Here is a 27,518-nt window from a genome sequence, read left to right as displayed (position 1 = left end):
AACTTTTCCAGATTTATCCACCTCGGATCATAAATATCAGCTTTGCTATTTCCATGGATTTTTCCCATGTTGCACCCTCTCCCTGGAATCACCTTCCCTAGTGGTTCTTACACTTGTAAGACTTACCTCAGCTCAAGATCATCCTCTGTATAAAGCCCTTCCTGAATCAGACCTCCACGTTCTTGCGAGTAGAACTGGCCACTCCCTCCTTAGGCTCACGCTTTTTTGGCTTTGTACTTATTCACCTACCAATCTCTCCCATCTATGCTGTAGCCCCTCAAGTATGAAGACTGGACTTAATTCACCTCTGTACTCCTAGTAGCTGGCATAGCATTCAGGACTTAAAATGCTCAGGAAAGGACTTCCCTGACTTATGATGGTCTGACTTAACAAATATTTGACTTCATGATGGTACAAAAGTGATAGGTATTCAGTAGAAGCCATACTTTGAATTTTGAATTTGGATCTTTCCCAGGGTCAGTGATGTGTGGTGTGGCCCTCTCCTGTGATGCAGGGGGGCCACAGCTCCCACTCAGCCCTGCGATCACGAGGGTGAACCACTGATACACAGATGGCCATTCTGTTTTCAATTGTAGTACAGCATTCAATCAATTACATGAGATGTTCAACACTTGATTATCAAATAGGCTTCGTGCTAGATGATTTTGCTCAACTATAGGGTAATTCTGGGCATGTTTAAGTTAGGCTAGGCTGAGCTGTGAGGTTCCGCAGATTATGCATACTAAATGTATTTTCCCCACTTACACAGGGTTTCTTGGGACACAGCCCCGTGGTAAGTTGAGGAAGGTGGGTACAGAAACGAATGTGTGGCTAGAGGAGATGGAGAACATCTACATTCTCACTTGAAGAGGTCAGGGAGAGCAGAAGCACCAACACTTTTTGGTTAGAACCAGCTAGGCCAATCTAGAGGTGCACTGCATGTGTCAGTGACTCTCTCAAATCTGGTTGCACAGAATTGCCTGGGGACTTTTCAGAAAACATGGATCACTAGACCCTAATCAAGACCTATATTAGAATCTTTAGGAGTGGAATCCAGACATGGGTGGTTTTTTTGTTTGTTTGTCTTTACAGAGAGAGCACACGAGTGAGGGAGAAGGGCAGAGGGGGAGAGAGAGAATCTTAAGCAGGCTCCGCATTGTCAGCATGGAGCCCAATACAGGGCTCGATCTCACCACCCTGGGATGACGACCTGAGCTGAAACCAAGAGTCAGACACTCAACCGACTGAGCCACCCAGGTGCCCCTTCGTGGGTGGTTTGTAAAGGTTCCTCAGAGACTATAGTGTGCAGCCAGGATTGAGACCACTGGTGCACAGTACTCCTGAAATTGTGACTATAGCCAGACTATGGGACAAGAAGGAGCAGAACACCCAGGTGACTAAGGGCTCCCACCAAAGGAAGAGCATCAGTCAACACCACTGGTCTCTGACCTGGGCACTGGTTTGTAATCAATGAGGAAGAATGCTTTCAAGAGCAACACCAGATGGTACCATTTAAATATTTTATGATCCAGCTCTAAGGAAGTTTATTGAAAGTGAATATTGGTAGGAAGCTATAAACAGTGATCTACCTTCCTCCTCCTCATGGAGAACATTGCAGGAGAGAATGCAATTTAGTTCAATGACAGGACAAAAAAAGAAGGTGAAGAACTTCGGAACCCCACTCTGTATTCAGATTCTTTTGGTTGTGACAGAAACAACGGAAAAGGGGACTTACTAGCTTGAGCAAGTCTAAAATTCTAGGAGATTGCTTTGGACATCACTGGGTCCAAGAGAGAAACATGTCACAAGAGTATTTTCTTTGTTTCTCCATCTCTCAGTTCTACTTTTCTCTATGTCGGTTTCACTTTCAGGCAAAGTCATTCACATGGCATCAAAAATGGCCACCGGCAGCTACAAGTTCATACCATCCTGGCATGCATCTAAATCCCAGAGGTTACTCTATCCCTGAACCTGTGTCTAGGGGGGTACTCTCATGTGCCTACCTGTAGGGCCAGAGGGGTGCAGTCAGTCTCATCAGAACCACAGATTAAGAATGAGGGGAGACAAGGGCGCCTGGGTGGCTCAGTTGGTTGAGTATCCAATGTCGGCTCAGGTCATGATCTCACAGTTTATGAGTTTGAGTCCCACATCAGGCTCTGTGCTGACAGCTCAGAGCCTGGAGCCTGCTTTGGATCCTGTGTCTCCCTCTCTCTCTGCCCTTCCTCTGCTCACACTCTGCCCCCCGCTCTAAAAAATAAATAAATATTTTTAAAAATGAGGGGAGACAGACTTCTCCAGTGAGGTGCTGAATAGTGAAAAATGAGTCTATTTTGTGTGGCTCAACTGGTACAGTTTTCCAATTAGTATCCTGTTATGGTTACTATTTTGGGGTTATAATCCCAAGAATCTGACTCTGGCTAACAAGAAAAAAATAGTATTGTAAGAATAATGGGTCACTCACAGAATAAAAGGGAAAGGTGAGCAGGACTCTAAAGTGATCAGGAACCGGGGGCAATCCAAGGATCCAGTCACAGAAGCTCACGGATGGTCTGTTTAGACTGATGGGTATCCGACCACCGGCAGTCACCATTCAAGACTGAAGTTCTACTGAGACAAAAACTGGATTGGCCCACATGTAAGGAGGAGCGGGCAGGTTGGTAGAATGGGGCTTGACGGCCCCATTCCCACAAGAATCGAAAATATTGGGGTGAGACAGTTTTCCAAATCATAAGCAGGATGCGGTTGCTCAAAGGGGAAAAGGACACTCAGTAGTAAAGCCAAAAGCTAATGGATAGCAAGTTAGTTATGCAAGATGCATAGTTGTAGAGATCTGTACAATACAGTATCTGTAATTAACAATAGTGTATCATCCACTTAAAAATCTGTCAAGAATAGATCTCATGTCAAGTGTCCTTGCCACTCACACCCAAACACTAACTCCTCCCAAACCTCAGAGGCCAGAGTAAGGATCAGAGAAAGAAAAAGCCACCTTTCTGCAATCCTGTTACATATAGCAACTAAAAATATCAAATGTGTTTAAAGTAAAATTTTCCAGTCTGGATCTGAAACCCAAAACGTTTACTAACAGAAGAAGAAATAAAATGGCCCCTTTGAGGGGCGCCTGGGTGGCTCAGTGGATGGAGCAACGCACTCTTGATCCCCCGTCTCCATCGCAGGGTGGCGTGGTCAAGCCCCGCATTGGGCATGGAGCCGACTTTTAAAACAAATTATAAATGGCTCCCTTGACACTTCATGGGCAGCTGCTGCGGATTTTCCTGAGCTTCCCAAATGTATGTTCTGTACAGCAACCTTGGATGGGGGTGGTCGTTTCCAGTATCAATCACCTGGGGAAGAGGAGGATGTACAGGGCTCAGGAAAGGTATAAAAGGCGTTATCTTTTCTCTTATCTCGATTTAGAGGAAATCTGTCTATAACAGTGTAGGAAATGAATTGGAGCAGGTCAAGACTAGAGAAGATGAAGCAGGGAGGCCAGTGGTATGGTAGGTATCACGGTAGTAACCCTACTGTAGAAGTTATAACAACTGATGACAGCCTGCTTTGCGGTAATAAAGACAGAGAGGTGAATTTGTTGCACAATTTTAAAATACATGTTGTTTTTTTTCAACTAGGCAATAAGGTCCCATGGTTCAAATATCCTCTTATCTTCTTCCTTAAAATCCAGTTTCCATCCTCAATAGGTAACCAGTTATTTCATGTTTGGCCTTCAACAGATTTTGTCAACACGCGTAGAGTCAATGCATTATATATACTGCTCCTTTTACTCCCACAAATGACAGCACTCAAGAGATGTTCTTCTTCACTTTGCTTTTGCAGCTTAATCTGGAGACATTGGTATAACTTATCTGGGAGATACTGGTGCATGAAGAATGTGCTCATTTTGATTACAGCTACACAGCACTGCATGGTACAGATTCACCAGTCCTGTAATTTCCAACCGAATAATGCTACAACCTTGTACATAAATCATTTTGTCTGCATGCAGATTAACTGTAGAGTTCATTGCTGCAAGTGAAAATGGTAGCTCAGAGGGTACACGAATTTCCAAGTATGACTGATATTGTTAAATTGCCGTACATAGGGATTGTGCACTGCCCACAAACTTTAGCGTGCTTCAGAATCAACTGGAAGCCTTGTTAAAATACAGATTGGTAGGGGCACCTGGGTGGCTCAGTCGGTTGAGCGTCAGGCTCTGGGCTGATGGCTCAGAGCCTGGAGCCTGCTTCCGATTCTGTGTCTCCCTCTCTCTCTGCCCCTCCCCCGTTCATGCTCTGTCTCTGTCTCTGTCTCAAAAATAAAATAAATGTTAAAAAATTTTTTTTAAAAAATACAGATTGGTAGACCCTCGGGTCTAGAGTCTGATTCAGAAGGTCTAATGTGGGACCCAAGAGTTTGCATTTCTAGCACATTCCCAGGTGATGCTGCTATTTCTGGTCCAGGAACCAGACTTTGTAAAGCACTATGATAGATTTGGCTTCCACTGCTCCATGGTACTGTTCTGTCAAAGTCAGCAATGTCCTCATCAATTCTGTGGTCTTTTCTCCATCTCCCTTTTCCTTGACTTTTCTGCTATATTTTAAACAGTTTCCTTGCTGTTGTTGTTTTTTAATCCTCTATTTCTATTTGATTCTGTAAATGTTCTTTCCTGCTACTGTTGTCTCCTTTCATGGACTCTCCTGTCCCTTAACTAATGTGCACACAACTTTTATTAGCACGCAACTTTTCACCTGTAGAAACCACGCACCTTCTCAAGACTAGGAATATGGAATCTGAAGGCTGAAGTCTTTGTTTGTTTGTTTGTTTTGTTTTTTGATCCTAACAGCAGAGTTTGCATTCCTGACACAGAAACCAGATCCTGGTGACATTATTTGAACCCCCCCTATTCCGCCGTACTTGAAGTCAGCCTCCCATTTCTTCTTTCTTTTCTTTCTCTTCCACCTTTCCTTCCGTCCTTGCCAACAGAGTAATATAGTTTGGTTTTTTAATCACACAATAGAAGAAAAGTGGCAATACTCTGCCCCCATCTTTCCCTGCTCTGAGCACCACATCCTGCTCCCTGGAAGCAAGCTCACTGGTGTGCAGGGTGCTGCAGAACCCTAGCAGGTGTATTCACAACATGCATATTGTTTATTTTCTTGCTGGTGGCAGTGGGTTTGTGTGTGTGTGTGTTTGTGTGTGTGTGTGTGTGTGTGTGTGTGTGTGTGTGTGTGTATGTGTGTGTGTTTACAGATTCAGGATACTAAATTAACTTTCTAACAGGTTTATGGGTCTTGAAAAAGGGGAGCCTGCATTTAGTTTCCATGAAGGCAACCCTGAGCACTTTCAAGTCATTTGCTTCCATATTTCTGAATAATATGTGTACTTCAACTTCTTTATATCTGTTTTAGATACCATGTCATTTAGGTGTCTGTTGACTCTTTAGTAGGAGATCTGCCTTGAGCTGCCTTCTGCCTTCCCCTACCGTCTGTATTTCTCTTCCTCTCAAAGTAATACATCATGATTTCGGCTAAAATAATAATATTGACATTATTACTCTTGTAAATATTATTCAATGACAAGGGAAGTTGTAATTATGATTATGTTTCCTTTCCTCTCTTGAGCTTTCTAAAAAATTTTCCTGATATATTTTTTAACTGTTTATTTTCCATCACCCTTATTTCCATCTTCTGCTTAAACGTCTGTGGAAGAACAGCCTGAGACTATTGGTCATTTCTAGCCATTCAGGGGCCCGGGCAGTGGGAACCACAGGCCACGGCAGGCTGAGCTCTCCAGGCCCCAGTAGGGACCTGCCACATAGGCAGAGGGCGCTGGCTCACCTCCAGGCCAGTCTCTGACCTCAGGTGGAGTGCCGGTAAACTTGGGACCTGGAGCAGTCCACTTATGCTGCAATGCCTCCCTGGCCATGGTCTTTTCATCAGCAGTGCGATTATCAGTCTCTTTTCAATCCCTTCAGGATCTCTGTTGACATAGAGATCAGGCATGATCTCCCATGGGTGCTCACAGGAGACGGTGCCATGTATGCACCGAACTCCAGGGCCAGCACCCGCCACGTCAGACCCACTGAGTGAGCTCCTTGTTGTTGTAAGGGAAGGCAGCGTCCACATAGCACGGAAGACAGTCTGTGTTTCACAGAGCAGGGTCGACAGGTTACCATAGACATGTCTCTGAGAGGCTGGCAGTCAACCCTGGGAGGGGTATCCGCCAGAAGGTATGACTCCCAGAAAACAACCTGGATCTACTCGGTGAGGGTTACAGGAATGAGGCAGCCAGTGATAAGAGTGGCCCCAGTGGCTGCAGCACACTTTAGCCCAGCTTGCTGGCCAGGATTCTTAGAGGATGTGATATGACATCAGCCAGGTTTTCAAAGGCAACAATGGCACGAGCCGCCAGCAGAAGCTTCTCCCCGGTTCTCTTCAGATTTACCATGTAGGTATCACTTTTCCTTCTGTGGATGTACTTTCCATCTTGAAGTCAAGATTGCTGCCATGTAAGTTGTATTGCCACAGGAATTTGAGGACATCTCCTCCTTTCGGGCTCCAGACATTGTAAAAGTTTCTCTTTAAGTTAGGCCAGGAACTCAGAACAACACAATACGGACCTCTTTCTAGGCAGCAAGGAAAGGGTGGCCTTTCTTTTTAAAAATATTTGGTTTCTGGGGGCACCTGGGTGGCTCTGTCGGTTAAGCCTCTGACTTTGGTTCAGGCTATGATTTCACAATTTGTGAGTTCAAGCCCCACGTTGGGCTCTCTCACTTTGCGGTGAATTCTGAGATGGGGCACCTGAGATGAGCTACCCAGTGGAGAGCATCCTCACACACTGCAGACAGAAAGGGCTTCTAACAGATCCCACTGAGGCCACACTGCAGGGATCTTCCATGCACAGCAATGAGACAGAGTCCTGTCCTCTCCAAGGTCCAGACCTCAGCCCCGAGTGGCGGTGAGGAGCCCTTCCTTGGCCACTCAATTTCAGTGCTAGGATTGGTGGCTGCTCCCCAGATCTACTGCCTCTATGTGGTAGGAGTCCTCTTTGACTCTTACTTGCCAACCTCACTCCTAATTCCATTAACAATCCTTTAGGGTAAACGTTCTCGTTCAGATTACTTGGTTTCTTCCCCTTGACTGAGCCCTGACTGAAACACGCCCTCATTTAGTCTTAGTGCTAGACGTAATGGAAGGTTGAATGCTCACCACTGTCCTTTTGTCGTTGTTAGTCAGTTTGATGCTGAGTTTCATTCTCTAGATTCGTCAGGAAGAACTCAAATGAATGACATTCTTGGAGTTCCTCCATTATGATAACAAATTAGCCTATGTTTTTGTACTTGAAAGTCAGTTTTGGTGGATACAAAGTCCTAAGTTCTCATTCTTTTTTCTTTTAGAGAGAGCGAGCTAGAATGAGTGCGGGAGACGGGCAGAGGGAGAGAGAGAATCCTAAGCAGGCTCAGTAGGGCCAATCCCACGACCCTAGGATCATGACCTGAGCTGAAATCAGGAGTCGGATACCCAACTGACTGAGCTATCCAGGTATCCCTCTCATTTTCTTTCTTTGAACATTTTAAATGCTTCACTATTTTCTTCTTGCATGAAGTGTTACTGTTGAAGTCCTATGATAATCTGGTTTTTTTCTCTCAGGAATGTTGGCCTAAATGACCAAAATATAAAGTCGAGTAATTTTTACTAGAATGTATTTTGTTATTCAGTGTTTTCACAGTATATTCTTTCAACATGAGGTTTTAAATATATATATGGATATACATATGAATATATTAATATAATACATATTGACTACATATAAGTACAAAAATCTATTTCTATTTTAGGAAAAGTTCTCTTGAATTATCATGTTGTATTCTTTTAACAAACTGTTCTTTATCAGGGCTTCTTTATCCATATATTGGATCTTCTTTGCCAATCTTCAATGTTTATCATTTCTGTAAAATAATTTTTCTCTAAATTTCTTTTTTACTTAAAAAAAAAAATCTCATTTCCCAATTCTCATTCTTTTTGGACACTATCTGTAGTGTTTGTTTACTCCTGGGTTCCTCCTAGTTTAATAATTTTTTTTAAATGTTTATTTTAAAAATTTTTTTTTTTCAACGTTTATTTATTTTTGGGACAGAGAGAGACAGAGCATGAACGGGGGAGGGGCAGAGAGAGAGGGAGACACAGAATCGGAAACAGGCTCCAGGCTCTGAGCCATCAGCCCAGAGCCCGACGCGGGGCTCAAACTCACGGACCGTGAGATCGTGACCTGGCTGAAGTCGGAGGCTTAACCGACTGCACCACCCAGGCGCCCCTTAAATGTTTATTTTTGAGAGAGAAAGAACATGAGCAGGGAAGGAATGGGTCGGGGGGTGGGGGGTGGGGGGTGGGAGAGCAGAGGATCTGAAGCGGGCTCTGTGCTGACAAGAGTGAGCCCAACGTGGGGCTCGAACTCACAGACTGTGAGATCATGACTTGAGCCAAAGTCAGACACTTAACCGACTGAGCTACTCAGGTGCCCCTCCTCCTAGTTTAGTATTCTCTTCAGAAATATTTTTTTCTTTTATTGCTAATTCTTCCCCAAGTTCTATTACTTCATTTCTGAGTTCTTCTTTCTCTGATTTATTTTGCTCTTTTGTTTCTTATATCATTTTAACATCTTTAGTTTTGACGTGATTTTTTTTTTTTTTGCACTGATATTGTGCAAGTTTTGCATTTGTGGTTTGACATCATCCTCTTGTATTTTGGGGTTGGTGTTACCTGTCAATTAGTTTTGCTGTAAATGTTTCATACATTTTTGGTTTTACTAACTAGTCTGTTTCTTTGTGAGGAGTTCCAGAGATTCAGAAGTCACGTACTGCCGTATTTCCAGGATCCATTTACATTTTGAGTCATGAATACTTCTCTTTCTATATTCCTGAGGCTTCACTCCTTAGCTGGGTGTGACGGTAAAGGGCTAGGGTTAATCAGCACGCTGCTTGGAGTGGCAGTGGCGTGTCACATCACGTCTTCATTTTTGAGTGATTACTTGCTTGTAACTTTCTAGGTTGTCAGTAGCTTCTCTGCAGTACTGAATATATTCTGTTCTCCTCAGCATTGATTTTTACTTGTGAAAACTTGGCTTCCAGTCTCAATGTTGTTTCTTTGTCAGTAGTTTAAGTTTTGATTGCTATTAAGATTGCTAAAATGTTCTCTTTGCTTAACTTCATCATGATGTGTATGTTATTTTCTCAAGACTGGGTTTTTTTTCAATCTAAAGAGTAATAATCTGTCTTCAATTCTAGAAAATTTGGGGGCCATTATTTTAATTTTGCCTCTGTTCTCTCTCGTGGGCTGCCTATTAGATGTCCGGTTGAACGTTTTCACTTTATGTAGAACCTCTGAACTTGTTAATTTGCATAGGCAAAAAAAAAAAAAAAAAAAGTTCAAGCCAGTTAGAATTCAGGCTTTTTTAAGTTACTGAAACAGAAACACTCTTACTTTCCTCAAAAGGCAAGTGAGAAAAGAAACTGAAAAAGAGGTGACTCCGGAAGTAATTACCTTGAAACCTAAACTACTCCTGAACTTTTAGGTCAGTAAATTCACTTATCTTTTTCTCTCTTAAATCAATTACAGTTGGATTTCTGACAACTGCAGCCAAGAGTCCTGATTAACATAAATGTTTACTATGTGGGTGGCACTCTACCAGGTGCTACATAATCAACGATATTCAAAACAAAGTCCATGTCTCCAATCACGACAATATTTCACACTCATTCAATACCATATTCACATATATATACACATACATATATATATATACATATATATATATATATATATAGAGAGAGAGAGAGAGAGAGAGAGAGAAGAAAGAAAGAGGAAGGGGAAATAATGCCTGGGCCAGGGTATTCAGAAAAGGCTCCAAAGCCCTGGGAAACGAACGGGTCTTGCCTTAGCGGAAAATAAAGGAACAGGCATCAAGGTTAACACAAGGCAGCTTTGCTAGAGTCTACAGCAGTGGAAGTGAGATTTTACGGACACAAATTAGCTCCAGGATAAGGACAGGGTCTAGATCTTAAATCAACATAATCCCCCCTCCCTTCTTTTATACACTGAAAATCTCTGCAGCTGAGCCATACTATCTTCAGTTTAATTTGGTTATTAATTTCTTATCCTCTTAAGGGCATATGTCTTTTGTCACTCCCTGGAGTACAAATGGCCAGCGACAAATTCACTGGAATGAATGCAGGCGGAAATAAGCAACAAGCCCAGGGCCTGGAGACCCAAACTGTCGCGGTTCGGTAATAGGAAGCTGGGACTGCTCTTGGAAATCTCTTCCTCCACCAGCAGTGTCTCCAGGGACAGCCTGAGTCCACTTCCCAGGGGATGATGTGGGGAAGCCACAGGCCTTAGGTTTCGTGAAGAACGTGAAAGGTGGCGGGGGAGCGGGCAGCGCGAGCCCCACAACAGGCGAACCAAGGGCCCCCGGCGTCCGAGTCCCCCGACGTCCACCGCCCCCGCCAGGAGCACGCAGCCCCTCTTCCGCTCCGCCCCCCCCTCCGCCTGCCCCGCCCCGCGGCCGGCGACGCTGGGGAGAGGCGGGGTTTCCGCTTCCGGTGGCGAATTGTTGACGCCTGCGGCTGCTGCGGTGGCGACCGGGCCGTTGGGGAGGGGCTAGTGGGGGAGGGAGACGGCGCAGTGACAGGACCGCCGAGGGTGCTGCTGAGGCGACGATGGCAGAGGGGCCGGAGGAAGCCCGAGGCCGCCCTCCCGGGCAGGACGACGGCGGAGGGGACCCCGAGCCCGTCCCTTCCCTGAGAGGCCCTCCTGCCGCCGCCGCCCCACGCCCCCGGGACGGGCCGCAGGCCGAACCCCAGGCCCCGGGCCGGCCCCCAGCCCCGGGCCTCGCGCTAGCTGCGGCCGCCGCCGAGGAGTCGGAGCCGCCGCGCGAGCCCGGGAAGTGCGGGGAGGCGGCTCCCGGCTCCGGTGCGGGGCCGCAGGAGCCGGCAGGCCGCGAGGCGCCCGAGGCCGGCGCGCCGCGAGAGAGGCCGGCGCGGCTGAGCGCCCGCGAGTACTCCCGGCAGGTGCACGAGTGGCTGTGGCAGTCCTACTGCGGCTACCTCACCTGGCACAGCGGCCTGGCCGCCTTCCCCGCCTACTGCAGCTCCCAGCCGCCCCCGCCGAGCTACCCCTCGGGCGGAGGCGCCGCCGCCCCCCAGCCCGCGGCGCCGCCGCCCCCCCAGCTGGGCTATTACAACCCCTTCTACTTCCTGAGCGCCGCGGCCGCCGGGCCCGACCCGGGGGTGGCCACCGGCGTCACCACCGCTGCTCCCGTCGCGGGCCTGGGACCCCGGGCCCCGCAAGGGCAGGGATCCGTCCGCTCAACCCCAGTGACCAGAGTGGGATCGGCCGCTCCTTCGCGAACCCCGAGCGAGACCGGGCGGCAAGCAGGTGAGTAGCGCGTCGGGAAGGTTGGGCGGAGCGAAGGGGTCTTACGGGAGCTCGCTGGTGGGGAGAGAGGGCACGCGTTTTTCATCTGGAACTGGTGTTTCTCCACGTTCGTCAGCTGTCTTCTGCCCAGGCCTCAAATTCCCAACGTGTGGCCCGAAGCTGCACAGTTTGTTCTTCCTTTAGACCTGGCTCTCCGAATTGATTCCTTATTCCACGTGTAAGGACGTCTTTGCTCCTGAAACCGTGCCCTTGATCTCCACGACGTGGAGAGAGCCAAAGCTTAATTGTCAGATGGCAAAGCCGTTTTGACGGCTGGTGGCGGTTGGAGGGTGCCGGTAGTGCTGGAAAAAATCCAGACGTGGATTTATTATGCATGACAGGATATATGATATATAATCTTTTCTATAATGTGTAATTTATATAATTATATATTACCTATATGAAGAACAGTGGGGCCGACGGATATAAAAGATTTACATAAATATAAGTGGAGTTATGAACCTTTGGGACCTAGCTGAATGATCTTGTATATTGTCTGTTTACTTCTCTATGGGAATTAGAATGTTTTGCATTAGTTACGCGGTTTAGTTTATTATTTAGACTTTTTGTTTACTTTATTCAGCCACAGATACAAGGGACAAAAACTAGTTTTTCTGAATTTGATCCCGCTCAGAATTTGAGATGTCAGATTGATAATCATTGGATTTATTACATAGAAAGCAAGACAAAGTGAATAGGGGGTAAAATGAGGAACACAGGTATTTACTTTCGAGTAATCGTCTATACTTAACCTTGGTTTTTACAAAAAATGTTTAATTTGGGGGCGCCTGGGTGGCCCAGTCAGTTAGCTTCCAACTCGATCTCAGCCTGAGTTCAATCCCCCCAACCCCTCTTTGGGATCAGCCTTGGGTATGAAGCCTACTTAAAAAAAAAAAAAAAAAAGTTTAATTTTGTGACCTAGGCTTGTGATCACCTGGATTCTCATTTGAGTCCCTAGTGAAATGTATTGAGTACCTTAAATAATTAAATTTATCTGTGAAATCATTTTTTAAACATTAAGAGGATGAAAGCAAACTTTTAAACTGTTCAGTAAATAGTGGAATAGAGTTGCTGTAAAAACATGTGCTATTCATGTAGGCAATACCAATAATTGTCGTAAGGTTTTAATTAGCAAGTTGTACCTTGACTTTATGTTCTCTGATTTATTACCTGCTTGGGTTCCAAGGCCTATGTGAAATAAGTAGTTTTACTAACTTTTTTTTTTTTTTTTTTAAATTTACAGGCAGAGAGTATGTTATTCCATCCTTGGCCCACAGATTTATGGCAGAAATGGTGGATTTCTTTATTCTGTTCTTTATAAAAGCAACGATTGTCTTAAGTATTATGCACCTCAGTGGAATAAAGTAAGTTAAGGCTATTTGCAGAAAGGTTTTAATGTCTACTGCATAGAGATCTTGTTTTCTGAGGTTCTGTTCACAGCTGCAAGTCACTAAATGGACAGTCTGTGTGCCAGTGTCATGGTTTCTCTAATAGGGAAATCTCTTTGTCGTATTTTTTTCTTGGTAGTTTTAAGAAATAACTACAAAAGAGAGAAAAACATTTAATAAATTCTGAAAGATCTGGGACTCTCACCTATTAAAAGTTAGGTAAAGGTTTTGATTTTTTCTTTTTTCTTTTTTTAATTCAGCTGTTGGGCCAGGCACTAATTTCCCTCTTACTATCCTGTTCAGAGTAAAGACAAAGGCATAAAGAGCTTTTGGTAAATCAACTGTCGATTATAAGTTAGATGGCATTTCCAAATGGGATTGCATATTATACTATCAGGCATGTCCCACGTGAACACAGTGGGCCATCTATTTGAGTAACCTCCTCTCCTATTAATGAGCATATAGCACTTATCACTTGCTAAGCACTTTATACATGCTAAGTAAGCAGGTAGAAATAATATGGATTCTTTAATCTTAAAACCACTATGAGATGTAGAGTTTAATAGCCTTGTTTTTATATATTGAAGTTTGGGTTTGTAAGAAGTTAAGCCCAGGATTTATCATTGCAAAGTTAAGAAGTGATAGTGTCAAGATGCAAACCCTTGTGGTCATGTTTTAGAGCCCTTGCTGGGAACCTGAGTGTTACTGAGATTCCTCCCTGTCCCTCCCAGGGACACATCCAGTCAGGTACCAGCTCCCTTCTTTTCAGGCTCTTGAAGAGCCTTCAACTCAGACAATTTCCTCTTGACTGACAGACGGTGCTTCATCATCACTGCTTCTCCCTAGTCTAGTTATTGTCATCGCTTTTCTAGATCATAGCAAAAGTCTTCTAACTGGTACCTTAGTCCCCCAACTCCTGTTTTATCTCAATCCAGTCTCTGATATAAACCAAAGAGATCATAAACTCTGATTCTTCCCCTCTCCACCTTAAAACCTTTCTTACTGCCATCAGGATCAAGTCTAGTCTTCATGTGGCTTAACAGATGCTCTCATTTTTCAATCACTTGTTTTATACTTAATATTTGAGCCATACCCAAGTGCTTACAGCTTCCATCACAGTCTCATTCAAAGGCTCTCTCTCTCTGGCTAGTCCCTCTCTCTGAAACTTCCCTCTTCTTAGTCTGGCTAACTTCTCTTCATCCTCCAGATCTCAGCTCAAATGTCATTTCTGGGAAGGCTTCACTCACTGTGGTAAATGTTCTTGGTATGCGTTTCCATACTGCCCTATGGGTCTACATAATAGCCCTCATCCCACTTTATTCTTACCTACTTAATTGTTCTGCTTTGTCTAGTAGGTAAGAGTCTCCTTGAAAGCAGAGACCAAGTTGAGTTCCCTCACCATTATGTCCCCAGGGCTAGTACAGTGTCTGCTCACAATAGTGCTGTTTATTTGAACAGACTAATGAATGTTTTGTGAAACTAAACGGGTGGAAACCTAAGATTAGTTTAGAATTTCAGTTCAAGTTTGTGACTTACACTAATGGAAAAAATATCAGTGCAGTTGTGCTGGTGACTAAGTCTTTATAACCCCAAACTATTATTTTATGCAGGGATATCTCTAAGTTTGCTATGCATTATATAATAGAAGAAATAGATGAAGACACATCAATGGAAGACTTGCAGAAAATGATGATTGTGGCTCTTATATACAGATTATTAGTTTGTTTCTATGAGGTAAGCTACTGACTCAGCAAATATTAACATTTAACAATCTTTTTTTTTTTTTATTTTTTTAACATTTATTTATTATTGAGACACAGAGAGACACCGAGCATGAGCAGGGGAGGGGCAGAGAGGGGGAGACACAGAATCCGAAATAGGCTCCAGGCTCCAAGCTCAGCACAGAGCCCAACACGGGGCTCGAACTCACAAACTGCGAGATCATAACCTGAACCGAAGTCGGTCTCCCAACCAACTGAGCCACCCAGGTGCCCCTAAAAATCTAATTTAAATTATCACCCCAATACAAAAAGAAATGGGAATTTACAGTCATTCATATTTTTGTCAAATGTCTCTGTTTAAAAATGTTTTCCAAATGTTCTCGAATGTAGATTAAAAAATACGTGGGGCACCTTGGGTGGCTCAGTTGGTTAAGTGTCCGACCTCGGCTCAGGCCATGATCTCACAGTCTGTGAGTTCAAGCCCCACGTCGGGCTCTGTGCTGACAGCTCAGAGACTGGAGTCTGCTTTGGATTCTGTGTCTCCCTGTCTCTCTGCCCCTCCCCTGCTCACGCTCTGTCTCTTGTCTGTCTCAAAAATAAATAAACATCAAAAAAATAAAAAGATAAAAAATATAGCTCCCTGAGTGGAGACGTTTTACAATTTCTTTGTAACATATTTCAGTCTTGTGGTCCAAAAATATACTTGTAAATTGGTTGTGGAACTTGAAATGTATTTTTCCATAGAAACAACTTGCTAAAAAAAAAAAAGGGTGGGGGGGCTACAGAGAAATCTTACAGTACACATCTTGTGGCATGGAGGGGTTGAGAGACCAGTAGAAATGCATTACAGGGGTAACCTCTGAGTATTCTAGGAAATTCTTTCAACTTGAAAATTGTTTTAAAGGAATAAGATGACAGAAAAACTTAACCTTTGAAACTGGTAGCGTTGAGCTAGTACATTAAAATTATCCTTCTTTCCTTAGATAATCTGCATTTGGGGAGCAGGCGGAGCCACCCCCGGGAAGTTCCTGCTGGGGCTTCGAGTTGTGACGTGTGATACATCAGTGCTTATTGCACCGAGTCGGGTTTTAGTGATTCCTTCCTCAAATGTTAGCATTACAACGTAAGTTCTTCTCTTAGCTTAATTTACTTACGAAAATAACAAATTTTGAGTGTAGTATCCGATATTCGTAAGTTCTGCCATTTGATACAGTATTTTTAGCATTTTTAGTTGGTAATTTTTCTTCATGGCGTGTAACAGACATTGTTAGATTTAAAATGGAAAAGTTTGAGTTTTTCAATTGTTACATGATTATAGACCGCTCTTCAGTGTACAATTTCAAGATAGTCATTTTATGAACTATCAGCCACCATAGTGAGAGGGTCTGGGTGGTGGTGGTCTGTGTATCAGTGCTCTGTATCTAGTTTGATTATTCTCTAATAAATCTGTGGTTATCGGGCCAGTTACTGATCCGCCTTTAGCCTCTATCGGTAATCCTGTCTATCCCGTCCTGAACAGGCAGCAGGAGTTTGGACAGAGATGCACGTGTGCGTCCAGCTCCTGCTCTAAGTGACAGCGTGTAACTCTTGGTAGTACTCACGGCTAGCTGTTGGTGTGTCTCTGTGAGGAGGTTCAAACAGTGCTAACGCAAGTTCTATAGAGTTAGTTAAGGGGCTGTCAGTTGAGCAAAACAGGATACTGGCTGGAATTGCTGCCCAAGTGATTCAGAACTGGGTTGTTAGATAAAGAAATATGAGAGACTCTGGAAGCCTTGATTTTGCTAATATCTCCAAAATTTCCTTACAGTTTTGTGATTATAATCCTGGTTGCTACTTTTAATGAGTCAATAATGGCTGCTTATTGAGCACCTCTTCTGTAACAGGCATTGTTAAAAACACTGAATATGTGTTAACTAATAAGACAGGTACCATAGGTACTATTATCCCCTTTTTACAGAAATGAAACACAAGTGACTGATAGAAACAATTTAGTGTGGATTCAGAGCCCACACCCTCAGCCACTGTGCTTTTTCTATAGCCTTTCAGAAATCTAGCACTAGTAGGATAAGTTTCCACTCTGAGCTGTGGTTGAAAGCTTTTTTTTTTTAAGCTTTCTTTAATCACAGCATCCCACAAAGAAAGAATACCCAGTAATTTAAAATGTGAGTGCTTCATAGAAGGTGGAAAATGGGACTGCATTTTGTATATTAGTTTAGAAGGAACTAAACACAAATGACTGTAGAAAAGGTAAGTAAAGGGAATAGATATTTGTCTACAAAATATCAGAGAAAATACTGTAACCTTTAGTTCACCTTCTTCAAGACCTGTTTATTACTGCTTTTCATGTGACAGTTCTGAATCTTTTTATGTTGATGATGTCTTTAGAACAAGCCCAGATGGTCTTACTAGAGTATAATGCTACTTGAAAGTAACTCATATCAAAGATAAAAAACTGTCAGGACTTTGTATGTTTTAAGTATGTATTTTGAACTTGATAGGATACTATTAATCTCCACGTGGTTGGTATATAATTTGTCTGATTTTTTGCCTTAATTTTTTAGGTCCACTATACGAGCTTTGATCAAGAACTTTTCTATTGCTTCTTTTTTCCCTGCTTTCATCACACTGCTGTTTTTTCAGCATAATCGAACAGCCTATGACATTGTAGCAGGAACCATTGTGGTAAAGAGAAATGGGGTCAGATGATGCCCCAAAAGAGCCCTGAATTCCATACTCTCTGGAATGATGACAAGACTAAATTATGTATCAAGGCCATCAGTATCCCTGGGTTACACTAATTGATGATTTAGAAATTAAAGCAGTCGCTCCAGTGTGATGCAGGTGACTATTCTGAAAGTATTGATATTACTTGAATGCCAAAGAACTTTTCCAGAAGAAAAATCTGTTAAATTTAAATGTTAAAAATTTTTAGATTGAAAAGAAGGCAAGTGATTTTATAATCAACAATGGACAATATATACTTTCTTAAGATCTAAGGCATTAGAATTTGCTGAAAGCATTTTCAGCTCTGAAATCTCCAGATGAAACTTAAAAAATTTTGGTTTATCCCAGAATGATGGAAAAGTCCAGTTGTGTTTTGTAAACACATTAACTCATATTTTAGTCAACACTTCTTGGGGCAATTGTTGTCTTTGCTTTTGGGGAGGGGGGTGGGGACACAAATTTGATAACCCGCTTATCTCCCACTCTGGGAGGAAGTGAGTCAGCTGCAAGAGAGAGGGGCAAAGGAGGCAGGCCTAGGTTCCCTTACTGTCGTTCTCAGATCTGTACTGCAATGCACTGTGGGAATGATGCCACTTTACAAGTATCGTTACTGTTCTAACATGTATTTGGGGCAAGTTTTGCATGATGATGAAAAAGTATTAAGTCATATTGCTGTATTACTGATTTTTTTAAAGAAAAGGTAAGTTAGTGATTGCTTTTGGTGGGGGGAGGGGGGTCCTAAATTTTCACCATAAATTAAAATTACAATTCATGTGCAAGTGTTTTTAGTGCCCTAAATCAAACTATATGTGGGGGGAAATTATTCGTCAAATTGTTGCATATTTACTGTAAAACAACATTCCCAGTATGTGTGCAGCATGAAGAAAGTGTTAGTGCTTTTCAGTGTTCTAATAGAACTTCTGTTTCTATAAGGATATTTACACACTAGGTAGTTTCCTTTTATATTTTATATAGTTCTAGGACTTTTGAAACCTCAAGGAGTTAAAAAATAATCATAGTATTTCATGGTAAAATACTAGGTAGCCTATTAAATATTAGCGATTTTCCCATTATGAACTATTCTAAAACAAGGACAGGTATTTCCAGACATTTTTCTAAGTTCTTTGGGACAAAACCTCACTTTGGGGCTGCCAGGGATGGTGTCTTGAGGGAAATGTTAAGTAACAGTTTGTGTATTGCCATTTTAATTTATTCTTCTACTGAGGCAAAGCTTAGTGTTTTAAGTATGTGTGCATGTTTTGTTAGATGGCCCTGTTAGCTCTGTTGAGAGAATACCTGAAAAAGTTTTATTTCTTAGGCGTTTTCTCCAACCCTGATACTATTTTCCCAAAAAAACACTAACCTCTGTTGGACACTTCATAATTAGATTGCTTAAAAGATCTTGACTTTTTTTTGGTCTTTGATAGCGAATGAAAGACAGGTATATTATCACTGTATCAGTTTTTAAAGTGGGTTTTTCCTTTAAAACTGAAAGTATTCACATTTGATGTCTATAGAAACCTTAACAGTGTCCTTATGACCTTTTTATCATAAAATTTCATAAGCCATGTTTTTCAAAATAATTTTACATTAAATTCAACACCACAGAAAGCCTGTCCGTTAAGTGCGTCCAGGTACTCGACAAATCATTCACTTGTTGCCCCTGGGAAGATATTTAGCTTGACGGCCCTTCAGGGTGTTACCCAAACGTACCACTCAGTAGTGTACTACATTAGCATTGGTGGATACACTATTTTTGCCACTGATGGGGGAGATCCAGTTGCAATGTCCTTCAGCCATGTAGCTCTGGAGATCTTTATAATTTCCTCTCAGAAAATTGGTTCACCGTCTAGGCTATTTTAATGTATACAAACAAAAGCAAGTCACGTCACCCAGTTTAACTTCTTAAAAAATTGCATATTTTCTGTATCTGAGTTATTCAGAATATCTATGTAGGTTCATTTAGGTCCATCTTAGGGTTCAAGTTACATAGCCCGATAAAATAAAAGTATTCCTGCTTTGCCTTTACAACACATTGCAAGGCTGTTTGTATTTCTGAATGCACTTAGGAAAAGATATTTGATGCCCAGATCATTGGGAAAAAATGACAAAAAATGGGGAAGGAGGGAGAGTTCTCTTCGGGTTTTGGTGGGGGGGAGGGGGGTGGGAAGCCTCCCATCTTTTCAAAAACACTTTTCTATTTGATGTATTTCATTTATAGAAAATTTCTGCATCAGAGTATAATTCTCATGCCGAAGCTCTAGCCTAAAAAGGCAAAAAGATAGTTGTTTTCAAAGAATGTTTACAAACATTATTCATCACTTTTACAAGATAATAAGGGAACAAAAATCAAAAGTAAGCAGAGTAGAAGAACACTATTGCAGTGAAAGTGCCCTAATGAAAACCACAGAATAGGCAGTTAACTCAGGCATCTAGAAAAATCTCAGTACCTACCAAAAGTAGCTAGAGTGGTAGTGCACCGTAAGAGAAGTCTGACTTGAGTGTTCACGCGGGCCGAGGTGAGGAAACCCGAGGATGACAAGCCTCGCTCTTTTTGACTCATCTGTGACCATGAAACTAAAGCCAACACTTTTTTGGATAGAAAGCCTTCAAAGTATCGCCCAGCTGATACCTGTGTAGCACTGGTTCAGAAGTGACTTAAACATTTACCTTCCGATTTTACCCAGATATTTAGGATTTAAAAAAAAAATGGTTGAGGGCCCCTTTGTCTAAATTATAAAATTAAGGCTTTAGTGTCCATCGTTTCAAATGACAGGAAAAGTGGTTTTTAGCTGCATTAAAAGGATTTGTTCCCTTATGGGACTTGTTTGGGTGTTTTACTTATGCATAAGTGTTTCCAGCAAAGGAAGACAAAAAAGGGAGTTTACTTGCTACTCGGGAGGAGGGCTTTCTGAGAGGAGGGGTAGGATGTTTTCATTCTACACTTACCCTGTTCAAAGCTGTGGTTCCTTTGGAGGAATATGCCAACAGCAGTGTTCGTAAAACCTGACCAGTGTCATTTCACGTATTTGCCATTGCCCGGCCTCCATCCCAGAGGCCAGAATCTTTTACAAGAAGTGCTTGCCTGGGTGACGTTCCTCCTCTCCAGCTGTGTGTCTATTTTCTTGCAGTTCATTATAGTAGGACTTGACCCACAAACAGTATCTGATGGCCTGCCTATAAGTAAAATTCATTCTATTTTTAATAATTTGTATGCCACCGATTTGTATTCTTTGTCTCAATAAATACTTGATCACCGATGCTTTCGTTTTTTGACTGTTAATTTGAGATTTGCTCTAGAATTTCCTGCTCACGGAGACCTTGCTCAGCTTTTCCAGCATTCTCTGCCTTCAGGAGAATGGCAGTCAGCTAGAGTGCTTTCAGAAAGACAGATCTAGCAACAAGCCATCCACCCTTAGGGGTTGTACAGTCCTGTAGCAAAAGTCACTCAAAAGTTCCCCAGAGATGACTAAGCTTAATGTTAAGCCAGGACTGGCATTAACCATCCCGCATTATACAAGATAACTAAGAACGCATTTTACACCCAAAGAACCGGAAGTTCAAAGTCTCATAGGTGGTGAACAACCGTGCTGGGCAACTTAAACCTAGTTCTGATCTTACAAGCATTTCCTGTTGTAACACATCTAGAGGAGGACAGGATACAACACAGGTCCCCAAGAAGAACAAAGCTGAGAAACCTAAATGGAGCTAAAACGGCCTGGTCTGAGCTCTGTAGACCGTGTTGGTCTGAGCCCAGGCGCACACTACACATTGTGGAACTACAGGGAACTTTTAAAGCAAGCTTTACGAGCTGCCCCGTGGTATTCATAAATTCAGCTGGTGTGTGTCACTAGACCCAGTACACGGCCATTTCCTCAACCTGACTATACCAAATGTGCAGTTTCCATTAAACACACAGGCTCGTAACCTTCGTACAGCTTTCAGGGAGTTTCACTTTAAACAGGCCCCGGAAACAAGTCATGGAGATGAAAAGGACAGCTAACAGTACTGCTGGAGTAACGTACGGTGACCGACGGTGACTGCACTGAACTGTGGGGAGCACGAAGGAGAGACTCCTGCTGTACGCCTGAAACGAGTATGGTAGGTCAACAAGAGTTAAAAATAAATTTTAAAAATAAACCTCCTATAATTAGGATTTTATCATTTGAAATTAAAGTGTTAGACTACTTTATAGCCTGGTTACAAATTTTTAAAATTCGTCCCAACACTTCAGGAGCGCCTTGGTGGCTCAGTCAGTTGAGCGACGGACTCCGGCTCGGGTCATGATTTCACGGTTCGTGAGTTCGAGCCCTACGTCGGCTCTATCAGCACAGAGCCCACTTCAGATCCTCTGTCCCCCTCCCACACACGCTCTCAAAAATAAACATTAAAAAATAATAGTTATTCCAACACTTCAATTTCAAATAACAAAATCCTAATTACGTAAACAATTGCAGGAGAGAATTTATAACAGATGTGAACAAAGGCAGCTAGCTTGAAGACATTTCCCAGTTGTTTACATCATACTTTTTTTTAAATATATTTTTTTTTCAATATTTATTTTTGGGACAGAGAGAGACAGAGCATGAACGGGGGAGGGGCAGAGAGAGAGGGAGACACAGAATCGGAAACAGGCTCCAGGCTCCGAGCCATCAGCCCAGAGCCCGACGCGGGGCTCGAACTCCTGGACCGCGAGATCGTGACCTGGCTGAAGTCGGACGCTCAACCGACTGCACCACCCAGGCGCCCCATACATCATACTGTTTCTTAACGCCCCAAATCCTGAATTACTGAAAATCACCCGGCACCCAAAGTGGCAGGCTTGGACCTCCTGCATCTGGAATCCTCCAGCCAGAGAAGGGGGTTTTCTTCCTGTGCTATTTCCCCTTCTCCCAACCAACCGCCCTCAGTTTTCACTTGTGTATAGAACACGTAACACAAACCTGCCCGAGCTGCTCCCACAGCCACCGGAGCCGGTCCGGGCAGGAGACCTCGCCGAGCAGGGGACAGACAGGCTTGAGGCTAGAGCTGCTTTCTCGAGCGCCCCTAGAGCTCCCCCGTGCAGCCCGAGAAGAGCCGCAGTCGAGATGCAAAGTACAAGCGCCACACGCCGAACACATTTCTACAGACTTCAGTTTGGGCGCCGGAAGATTTCCTTCTTCAACCGCCTTAAGTAGGATTTTCAGTCACTTCTACTAAATATTTCTAGCACATTTCTTATGAGAATTTCCCACAGTAGAAAGCCTAATGTCCCCATTCGTACAGGCCTAGAGAATGGCTAACATGAACGAGCCTGCAATTTAGTTCGGCATCAACATCTGAGCATTAAGACTGGATTTCCAGGACTCATCACCATTTGCCCCCAGACAGGCCCGTGTCAAATGTGTATTACTAATAAAGTGAAAATTAGAAAATGTCTACCCCCAAACCAGCATCTGACGATGGCCTAAGAGGTTTTCAAGACAACAAACATCCTATGCCAAAATTGGAAACACATAAAAAAGCTTGTAAACATTTTCAAGTTCTGAATTGGCAAATGGTATCCCAGCAGCTCTTTTTGACAGACCACCGAAGAGACCTAGTCAGAAAGAAAAAAAAAAATCTGCTAACATAATCCACACGAATTCCACACGACAGAACCACTCAAGTTTTTGCAGGCTGCTCTGGGCACGTGTCTCCAAAAGCTCAATCGATAAATGGCTGTCTGGTCACCTCTCAAGGAAGATACAAATACAAACAGAAATGGTCACGTGTGTTTATTTTCAACTTTTAAAAAGGTATGTCAATTTATATGCAAAGTAGGCGTGATTCCTAGCACCAGACAAAAAGCAGGGTACCTTCTACATGTTTTACGTTCGGACACTTCCCCGCTTCACTTAGGAGATGTCCAAGTCACTTAAATGGATTCTTTGGAATTTCTCTGACCGTGGCGAACCTTTATACAAAGGTTCCCTTCCGTTAACACCGGTACCTTCATTTTAAGTTAACACTAGAACGAAAAATATTTCATAATTTTTTATTGATGGCATTTATCCCATGGTTTAACATGTTAATTATACTGTAATAAACATGGCTTTAATATTAAACTTTTCCTTATTATCCAAAGTCACCACAGTCCATTTCAGTAAATATAAAAATATATGCTTAATACTTTGTACAATACTGGTTTTTGGTCCAAACAAAACTGGATCAGAAAAGCCAATAAATTCACTTTAAGAATCCCCAATTTTTTTTTAAAGATTTCCAAATGGATTTAGGCAACTTTGAATAATGGGATTTACATAATAAAATCTGAGACGAGACTAAACAAAGAACAAATTTTCTAACACAAAATTAAAATTTCAAGTTCACAGATTTATGTTATGCCAAAAAAGTACAGAAACAAAATTGTATTTACACAAGTTTCATAATAAAATAATGAAAAAGGCAAGACAGGTGAGAGTCAGGAGAATGAAAATATAGAAATAGCAGAGAATTATTAAATGGAGAATGAACTAGATCTAGTAAGTCCTTAGCACGGACCATCCTTTCATCAGGCTTCCTCTATCGGAAAATCTTAGTGCACGAGACACCCGACTCACTCCACACATACACCAGCACAAACTCGGCAGAGAAATCACTCACTTCAACACTCTCTAATCTACACGGGGGTCCTCCGATATAATTACAACGTCAGTGCGTTCCATAAACGCGTGTCAACGCACGCGGTGGTGCAGACACAGGGGTTCTTTACAAAGCCATTCGCGGAGCGGGCTCCCTCCCTGGGCCCGGCCAGCCTGCGCCGGGCCAGGGACCAATGCGCCGGGTCAGAGTTTCGCTGAAGAATCAGTCACCGATCTAGCTATGATTTGTTTTAAAACGGGAGTGGGAGAGGTGAGGGCAGGGCTTCTGTAAAGAAAGAAAACAAGGAGGAAAACCCCCAAATTAAAGAAGTCTTGAGGCGGATCTGACGTCAGATAACCCAGCACACAGGACGATCCAGTATCTGGAAAGCAGGGCACCGGCTGCTGTGGAAGTGTTGCGCACAACACCAAAGTGACCTTTATTTCTTGCGCCTGACGGCAGTCTTTATCTTGCGCCCAGAGACTGAAGTTCCAGAAGACGAGAACATATTTTTCCCGTTTGACCTGGGGAAAACAAAAACTTCATTATGTGACAAAGTGCGCGGACAAAACCTCAGAATCCTACTACTCAGGGCTCCCAGTGACTGGGGCGGGGACGACACACTGGTAAACATACTTTGTTATGTCGCTGTCACACACACGCACGCAGCCCCAAGGGGCCAGGCCCTCTTACCCCACGGTGAAGGCCGCCGCGGGATGGCTGAACGGAAAGCCCCCGGAGCCCGAGGGCTGGGCCGCGGCCGCAGGAGCGCTGGGGTTCGCACCGAACGTGAACACTCCCGACGGGTTGTTGTTCGTGAAGTTGAAGTTCGTGGTGCTGCTGCCGAACTGGAAAACTGAAGCTACGATAGTTAAAGCAGAAAAACGTCATTAAGGTGAAAATGCTAGTGGTTCTAGTAAGGACTCCGACCCGGCCACGCACAGCGCGGGAGGGGTTGAGCTCCCTTACTTACATTCGCTTAATAGGAAGAAAACTAGAAGGAAGTGTTTTCTCCACTGACGCACGCTACGGACTCACACGCCCCCTGATAAGTGACCCGACTTCCCTATGACCAAGGAGGAAAGGGTAGAAGAGACTTCTGGACAAAGACAGTAGAATCGACATTTAGCGCCCATTTCTTCACAAATTCACAGATGATGCTAAAATAACAGGAACGGGGTTTTTTAGCAAGATGAGGGAGGAGACGCCAGAAGGCGGACTGGAGCCAAGCACTGAGCTAGCGGCGGGTGCCCACGGGAGCAACTCCTCGGACACGAAACACACCCACGGCCTGGGCGCCAGACGGCCGAGGAAGGGAGGCCGCGGGTGGGCTACAACAGGGAAGGTGGGAGATCATCCGTGTGGGCAGCAGACGCCCAGATCTGTCCCGCCCCGGTACAAACAAGAGGCCATTCTCCAGCCCGGCAAGTCTCTAGAGAGGTCTCTGGCCAGGGGTCAGGATGTATCACACAGAAAGGCAAGGACACCCTACAGAAACCAGGGTGAAGGCCGAGAGGTGCGGCCTTGCCCCGCGCCCCACCAACCCTGGCCACGGGGAGTACATGTGCCCTCCAGGTAGGAGACTGAATAATCTTCTCTGGGGATTCCAGATCTGCTGACACTAACATCCAGGTCTTCCCAAGTAAACAGGCCAGTCAGATAAACCTACAAGGAAATTCAAGATCTACAAGCCTATCCAAACACAAAGAATTATCAAGTGGTACTTAGGTATCCTACACTAATTAAATTTTGAGTTGAATGGGAACAGGTATTTGCAAACCACATATCTGATAAGAAGCAGGTATCCAGAATATCAAGAGCACCTACAACTCAACGGTCAAAAAACACAAATAACCTGATTTAAAAATGGACAAAAAGCGGGGCGCCTGGGTGCCTCAGTTGGTTAAGCATCTGACTCGTGATTTCAGCTCAGGTCATGATCTCAGGGTTTCGTGAGATCGAGTCCCATGTCAGGCTCTGTGCTGACAGCGTGGAACCTGCTTGGGATTCTCTCTCTCTCTCTGCCCCCTCCCTGTTGTGCTCTCTCAAAATAAATAAACATTAAAAAAAAACAGACAAAAACTTGAGCAGACATCTCTAAAGATGATACACAAATAGCCAGCAGGCAAACAAACATTAACATCACTCAACATCACTCATCATCAGGAAAAAGCAAATCAAAACCACAGTAAGGTATCACCTCACACCTGTTAGGATGGCTGTCGGCCACCAAAAACACAAGAGACAACAAGAGCTGGTGAGCATGTGAAGAAAAGGAACCCTGTGCCCTAACTGATGCGGCCAGTGTGGAAAATATGGAGGTTCCTCAAGAAATTAAAAGTAGAAATACCATATAATCCAGCAATCCCATTCTGGGTATTTATCCAGAATCAGAATCTTGAAGAGATACTTGGACTCCGGGGTTCACTGTGGCATTATTTACAATAGCCAACATGTGGAACCCCCCAACTGTCCACTGATACATGAATAGAGAGTTAAACAATGTACATTACATACAATGGTTATTCGTCCTTTAAAGAAAAAAAAAAAAAGAGTATCTTACAATATGCAAAAACATGGACTCTGGAGGACATTATGCTAAGTGAAATAAGCCAGTTCTGCCTGATTTCATTTCTATGAGGTATCTAAAACAGCCAAACCATAGAAGCAGAGAGAGGGATGGTGACTGCTGGGAGACCAAGAGGTAACAATTTTGGAACAAAATCGGAAGGATATAAAGACACATCCACACAACAAAAAAGAACACTTGGAATTAAAAAGTAATACTAGCAGAAGTAAAATCTCAACAGAAGGAGGAACAAAAGATAGATGGAAGAAATCTTCCCAGAAAGCGCAGAAAGGACAAAAAGAACAGAGGTTAAAGAAGAGTGAGGCACAAGAAAATTTCCAAGAATGAAAGTTCACAAAAGGACAGACTAAATTCCTTACACAATCAGTGGGACAGGCCAAGGAATGGCTTTTTCTTTTTTAAATCTTTTATTTATTTTTGAGAGAGAGAGAGACAAGTGAGAGCAGGGGAGGAACAGAGAGAGAGGGAGACACAGAATCCGAAGCAGGCTCCAGGCTCCAAGCTGTCGGCACAGAGCCCAACGCGGGGCTCGAACCCATGAACCGTGAGATCCTGACCTGAGCTGAAGTCGGACGCTTAACTGACTGAGCCAAACAGGCGCTCCGGAACAGCTTCTTGATAAGTCAGAACACTGGAGGCAAAAGAAAAGATTCTAATGAGATTTCAGAAAGAAGAAATGGTCAAAGAGCAGAGATGAAGAAAGAATTCAAGAGTTAACTCTGAGATAGCCAGAAAGTCCATAATGGAGAGATGCCTTCAAAACTATGGAAATTATGTCCAATCTAAATCTGTACTCAACTGAAATCTTACCAAACACAGGGGCATAATGAAAATACTTCCGGAAATGTAAGGTCTCAAAACTTTCTTCCCTGAGGACTTCAGAAATCACTGGAAGAGCTGCTCTATTAAAACAAATAAGACAACACTGACATCATCCAGCAAAGAGATTCTTTTGAGAGGAAGGGTTCCAGAATCTCCAAGAGAAAGGTAAAAAGAGGTGCCGAGACCACAGTTCAACAGTGGG

The 27,518-nt window shown here is 43.4% G+C and overlaps 2 protein-coding genes across 6 annotated transcripts in view; one reads left to right on the top strand and one right to left on the bottom strand.

Annotated features, from left to right (window-relative positions):
- Positions 1-10,618: 10,618 nt before the first annotated feature.
- On the top strand, positions 10,619-20,561 carry FAM8A1 (family with sequence similarity 8 member A1). Its single transcript, XM_043590753.1, has 5 exons — positions 10,619-11,429; positions 12,712-12,832; positions 14,467-14,590; positions 15,561-15,700; positions 17,139-20,561. The coding sequence occupies exons 1-5, from the start codon at positions 10,712-10,714 to the stop codon at positions 17,281-17,283; spliced, it is 1,248 nt and encodes a 415-aa protein (XP_043446688.1). The 5' UTR covers positions 10,619-10,711; the 3' UTR covers positions 17,284-20,561.
- A 2,481-nt stretch (positions 20,562-23,042) lies between these two features.
- Positions 23,043-27,518, bottom strand: part of NUP153 (nucleoporin 153) — an 87,367-nt gene continuing 82,891 nt past the window's right edge. For all 5 annotated transcript variants that reach the window (XM_043590748.1, XM_043590749.1, XM_043590747.1 and 2 more), the window contains 2 exons: positions 24,598-24,766; positions 23,043-24,428 (listed from right to left, as the gene is read on the bottom strand). In XM_043590748.1, coding sequence (XP_043446683.1) covers positions 24,344-24,428; positions 24,598-24,766 — 254 coding nt within the window. In that variant the 3' untranslated portion in view covers positions 23,043-24,343. The remainder of the gene's footprint in view (positions 24,429-24,597; positions 24,767-27,518) is intronic.

This window comes from Prionailurus bengalensis, chromosome B2, assembly GCF_016509475.1.
Source record: "Prionailurus bengalensis isolate Pbe53 chromosome B2, Fcat_Pben_1.1_paternal_pri, whole genome shotgun sequence".
NCBI classification, from domain to species: domain Eukaryota; kingdom Metazoa; phylum Chordata; class Mammalia; order Carnivora; family Felidae; genus Prionailurus; species Prionailurus bengalensis.
This window is presented reverse-complemented; position numbering and strand designations above follow the sequence as displayed.